The 5,961-nt window shown below is 42.1% G+C and overlaps 2 protein-coding genes across 4 annotated transcripts in view; one reads left to right on the forward strand and one right to left on the reverse strand.

Annotated features, from left to right (window-relative positions):
- LOC111955841 (gamma-aminobutyric acid type B receptor subunit 2-like) overlaps nucleotides 1-5,961 on the forward strand; it is a 506,723-nt gene that overhangs the window by 147,281 nt on the left and 353,481 nt on the right.
- LOC111955840 (zinc finger TRAF-type containing 1) overlaps nucleotides 1-5,961 on the reverse strand; it is a 16,145-nt gene that overhangs the window by 6,399 nt on the left and 3,785 nt on the right. The window contains exon 4 of one of the 3 annotated variants that reach the window (XM_023976179.2): nucleotides 4,843-5,063. The exons of 1 other annotated variant lie outside the window; for it this stretch is intronic. In XM_023976179.2, coding sequence (XP_023831947.1) covers nucleotides 4,843-5,063 — 221 coding nt within the window. The remainder of the gene's footprint in view (nucleotides 1-4,842; nucleotides 5,064-5,961) is intronic. One more of the 3 variants, XM_023976181.2, reaches the window with a different exon arrangement.

Consider the following 5,961-nt stretch of genomic DNA (forward strand, 5'->3'; position numbering starts at 1 on the left):
TCCGGGCCGAGGGCACAGCGCAGCACTCCGGGCCGAGGGCACAGCGCAGCACTCCGGGCCGAGGGCACAGCGCAGCACTCCGGGCCGAGGGCACAACGCAGCACTCCGGGCCGAGGGCACAACGGGACTGGCCGCAAAAGGCATGGATTTTCTTTTAGGGTGCATTACGGCCAAAGGGGATGCCGCCGTGAAATCCGAGGCATTATCAAGTGCTTGTCAAATTGTGAATGAGAGACTGATGAAGTGTGTACAGCCTGTGCAAAAAAAACAAAGCAGAGCTCGTGCCTTTCAAGCAACTTTTTTCATTAGTCACGTCACGCAGCCTTACAATGTATTAATAATCTAAACATATAGCGCAACATTTATAGAACAACTAAAGTCACATTAATAACTCTAAATTCAGCATATAGGAGTACCTATTTCTTTGTTAACCTCTCAACACAGAATAGCCGCATGTGCACACGTCCTCAAATCGTAAGGAGAAAATACTTATATTTTCTTCAGCTTTTTTTCAAATTGAATTCTTCATAATATAAAATAATGCCACAGAATTCTAAGCAAATCTTGTCTGTTAAATGAACTCGTGTAGCCCACAGCCATATGGCATAGTCAGATCAGAACCTAAGGACAACTCAGAGTATCCTATTCTGCTCTTCTGAAATATACATTTTCTTCAATAAATAATGAATTTATTGTGAAGGTGTAGGCTATATAACATGGATTTATTAGACTTTTTTCAAATGTAGATGTTCCAAAGGTCTGCATCGGTGTGTGGAAGCCAGGAGATGCTAAATGTGTTCATGTTAATTAACGGTCAATTACCATGAGACTAGAGGTCGACCGATTAATCGGAATTGCCGATAAATTAGGGCCGATTTCAAGTTTTCATAACAATCGGAAATCGGTAATTTTGGACGCCAATTTTGCCGATTATTATATTTTTTTTTACACCTTTATTTAACTAGGCAAGTCGGTTAAGAACACATTCTTATTTTCAATGACGGCCTAGGAACAGTGGGTTTAACTGCCTTGTTCAGGGGCAGAACGACAGATTTTTACCTTGTCAGCTCAGGGATTCAAATCTTGCAACCTTACGGTTAACTAGTCCAACGCCCTAACCACCTGCCTCACGAGGAGCCAGCCTGTTGCGTGAATGCAGTAAGAAGCCAAGGTAAGTTGCTAGCTAGCATTAAACTTATCTTATAAAAAACAATCAATCAATCATAATCACAAGTTATAACTACACATGGTTGATGATATTACTAGTTTATCTAGCGTGTCCTGCGTTGCATATAATCGATGCAGTGCGCATTCGCGAAAAAGGACTGTCGTTGCGCCAACGTGTACCTAACCATAAACATCAATCCAGGTTAGCAGGCAATATTAACCAGGTGAAATTGTGTCACTTCTCTTGCGTTCATTGCACGCAGAGTCAGGGTATATGCAACAGTTTGGGACGCCTGGCTCATTGCGAACTAATTTGCCCGAATTTTACGTAATTATGACATAACATTGAAGGTTGTGCAATGTAACAGGAATATTTAGACTGATGGATGCCTCCCGTTAGATAAAATATGGAACGGTTCCGTATTTCACTGAAAGAATAAATGTTTTGTTTTCGAGATGATAGTTTCCGGATTCGACCATATTAATGACCTAAGGCTCGTATTTCTGTGTGTTATTATGATATAATGAAGTCTATGATTTGATAGAGCAATCTGACTGAGCGATGGTGGGCACCAGCAGTCTCGTAAGCATTCATTCAAACAGCACTTTCGTGCGTTTTGCCAGCAGCTCTGCTGTTTATGAATTCAAGCCTATCAACTCCCGAGATTAGGCTGGTGTAACCGATGTGAAATGGCTAGCTAGTTAGCGGGGTGCGTGCTAATAGCGTTTCAAACGTCACTCGCTCAGACTTGGAGTAGTTGTTCCCCTTGCTCTGCATGGGTAACGCTGCTTCGAGGGTGGCTGTTGTCGATGTGTTCCTGGTTCGAGCCCAGGTAGGTGCAAGGAGAGGGACGGAAGCTATACTGTTACACTGGCAATACTAAAGTGCCTATAAGAACATCCAATAGTCAAAGGTATATGAAATACAAATGGTATAGAGAGAAGTAGTCCTATAATTCCAACAACCTAAAACTTCTTACCTGGGAATATTGAAGACTCGTGTTAAAAGGAACCACCAGCTTTCATATGTTCTCATGTTCTGAGCAAGGAACTTAAATGTTAGCTTTCTTACATGGCACATATTGCACTTTTACTTTCTTCTCCAACACTTTGTTTTTGCATTATTTAAACCAAATTGAACATGATTCATTATTTATTTGAGGCTAAATTGATTTTATTGATGTATTATATTAAGTTAAAATAAGTGTTCATTCAGTATTGTTGTAATTGTCATTATTACAAATAATTTTTTATTATTATATATTTATATATATATATATATATATATATATATATGTATATATATTTATTTATGTATATATATATATTTTTAAATTTTTTAAATTTTATTTATTATTATTTTTTTAAATTTTATATTTTTTAATTTTTAATTTTATTTAATTTAAAATCGGCCGATTAATCGGTACCGGCTATTTTTGGTCCTCCAATAATCGGTATCGGCGTTGAAAAATCATAAAATCGGTCGACCTCTACATGAGACAGACAGTTATTTGCTTGACAATCACCGGCTGACTAAATTTCGTGACCGCAACAGACCTAACTGTGGAAGTCAGGTATTGTGTGTGTATGAGTGTGTATTGTGGAAGTCAGGTATTGTGTGCATCACAGCCTCCTCAATCACTTTTTATAGCCACTGTTTACAGGCCTCCTGAGCCATATACAGTGTTCCTTACTGAGCTCCCTGAACCTTGTAGTCAGGGCAGATAATATTCAAGTTTTTGCTGACACAGACCCACTCCAAAAAGGTTTTCGGAGCCATCATCGACTCAGTGGGTTGTGTCTAACATGTCCCCAGACCTACGCATTGCCAGAGTCATACCCTGGATCTAGTTTAGTCCCGTGGATTATACATTCTGGATCTAGATGTTTTTCCTCATAATCCTGGAAGATTAGAAAATACCTGAGCCCAGACCAAGGCTCTGCATCGGTCCTCGTGCGTCTAGACCTTAACGCCTCTTGACACCGTCGATCACCACATTCTTTTGGAAAGATTGGAAACCCTAAATTGGTCTGCACAGACAAGTTCTTACTTGGTGTAGAGTTTATCTGTCAGAAAGACATCATTTTGTCTCTGTGGATGGTTTATCCTCTAACAAATCAATTGTAAGTTCCGTTTTTAGGACCACTATTGTTTTCACTATATATTCTACATCCTGGTGATGTCATTCGGAAAGACAATATCAACTTTCACTGCTATGCGGCTGACACACAGATGAAACATGGTGAAGACCCAAAATTGCCTACCCTGGAAGCCTGTGTTTCAGACATAAGGAAGTGGATGGCGGAAAATGTTTTACTTTTAAACTCTGACAAAAACAGAGATGCTTGTTCTAGGTCTCAAGAAACAGAGAGATCTGCTGTTGGATCTGACAATTAATCTTGATGGATGGACAGTTGTCTCAAATAAAACTGAAAGACCTCAGTGTTACTCTGGACCGTGATCTCTTTTGACGAACATATCAATAATATTTCAAGGATAGTGAGAGACGCAGACTCGGTCTCAACCTTAAGTCTTTACTGAAGACTCATCTCTTCAGTAGGTCATATGATTGAGTGTAGTCTGCCCCAGGAGTGCGAAGGTGAACGGAAAGGCACTAGAGCAACGAACCACCCTTGCTGTCGGTTCCTGGCCGGCTCCCCTCTCTCCACTGGGATTCTCTGCCTCTGACCCTAATACAGGGGCCGAGTCACTGGCTTACTAGTGCTCTCGCATGCCGTACCCCATAAAAGGGATGCGTCACATCACGCAAGGCTTTTCTCGCTATACTCAACATGCGTGTTGAGTCACTGACATGATCTTCCTGTCCGGTCTCGCGCCCCGTCGGACTCATGCGGTGGAGGAGATCTTCATGGGCTACACTCAGCCTCGTCTCAGGGTGGTAAGATGGTGGTCTGTTGATATCCCTCTAGTCGTGTGGTGGCTGTGCTTTGGCAAAGCCGGGGGGGCTAGGGTCAGTCTGTCCTGTCTGGTGAAATGCTGGTGTCCTGTGGGAACTTAAGTATGCTCCCTCTAATTCTCCCATCTCTCTCTTTAGGAGGACCTGAGGCCTAGGACCATGCCTCAGGACTACCTTGCCTGATGACTCGTGGTTGTCCCCAGTCCACCTGGTCGTGCTGTTGCTCCAGTTTCAACTGTTTTGCCTGCAGCTATGGAACCCCTGACCTGTTCAGACGTGCTACCTTATCTAGGACCTGCTGTTCTCGACCCCCTCTCTCTCTACTGTACCTGCTGTCTTGACCTCTGATTTCTCAGATATGAAAAGCCAACTGGTATTTACTCCACAGGTGCCCTCTACAAGCACTGTGATTATTATTTGACCCTGCTGGTCATCTATAAACATGTGTTCATCTTGAAGAATGATCTGGCCTTAATGGCCATGTACTGTTATAATCTCCACCAGGCACAGCCAGAAGAGGACTGGTCACCCCTCAGAGCAGTGTTCCTCTCTACGTTTCATCCTAGGTTCCTGCCTTTCTAGGGAGTTTTCCTAGCCACTGTGCTTCTACATCTGCATTGCTTGCTGTTTGGGGTATTAGGCTGGGTTTCTGTATAGCACTTTGTGACATCTGCTGATGTAAAAAAGGGCTTTATAAATAACTGTAATTTGATTTGACAGTGTGGAAGTAAGGTACTGTGTGTGTGACAGTGTGTACCTAGCCTACCTGTGAAGCCTATCTTCTCGTAACAGAGCAGGGAGAATATAGAGTTGTAAAGGGTTAGTTCTCTGCTGTGGCTCTGGTCCATCTCCCCCAGGATACCCATCAGCTCTGTGCCAGTCTTGGTGGGATGGCAGCACTCCTCCTCGTGGGCCGGTAGCTCGTGGAACGGTCCCTTCCATGGGCAGCCAATCCGCTTATACTTACACTGCGTCACCCTGGCAACACATCAGGAAGTGGGAGTTTAGGGCCAATCATGGTAGTGCACCGCTTAAAGCCATCACCCTACAGATCTGCAAACACGGAGGGGTTAAGGCCAAGGGGGAGGGGTAAGAAGTGATTTGGGACCGGCTGTATAATTTCTGCTGGTTCTGTCATTGACCCTATTGCAGGTGTTGTCTGGTAGGGTGTGTTATTGCTGAGCGATTAACTAAAATATCAGTTATTTTTCATTTTTTTAACAAGTAATTGATCGATGTCTGTTGAATTATTTTAATTATATTTTGTTCATTTTTTTCCTGTGAGCTCAATGTACAGTTTCTCTAGAGATAAATCAGATCCAGCCTGAACTGTGAGATGTAGTAGGAAGTTGTAGTTTCCAATATTATACATAGCTTAACGAAGAAAACGTGGTAACTAACTACAATGACCATAATCCATTGAGCACCTATTTGTCCGGTGTGTGTGTTTCTTTTACACCTGCTACGGAATAGACAGAAGACTGCCCAATCGAGAGCAGCTGTTGCTTCACCAGGTATCTTTACCTAAAAATACATGATCTAAGTGATTGATAGTTGGTATTCAGCAGTCATAAAAGTATGCCTTATTTACTTTGAATAACTACTCAAAATTTGATATTGTCAAACAGTAGCTCATAATATGCATAAATGATGGTTAATAAGTGATAAGCAGTAATGGGCAGTCACTACCATCATGGGACTTTCATTCACTGTTTTAGTATGTGTTGTTACATCATTCAACCCACATAATGCATTTAATGTTTAAAAAAATATTATAGAACCAAAACAACCTCAAAACACTAATCGCTCAGCACTAGTGTGTGTGTGTGTGTGTGTGTGTGTGTGTGTGTGTGTGTGTGTGTGTGTGTGTGTGTAC

This window comes from Salvelinus sp. IW2-2015, linkage group LG31 (assembly GCF_002910315.2).
Source record: "Salvelinus sp. IW2-2015 linkage group LG31, ASM291031v2, whole genome shotgun sequence".
Taxonomy (NCBI): Eukaryota; Metazoa; Chordata; class Actinopteri; order Salmoniformes; family Salmonidae; genus Salvelinus; species Salvelinus sp. IW2-2015.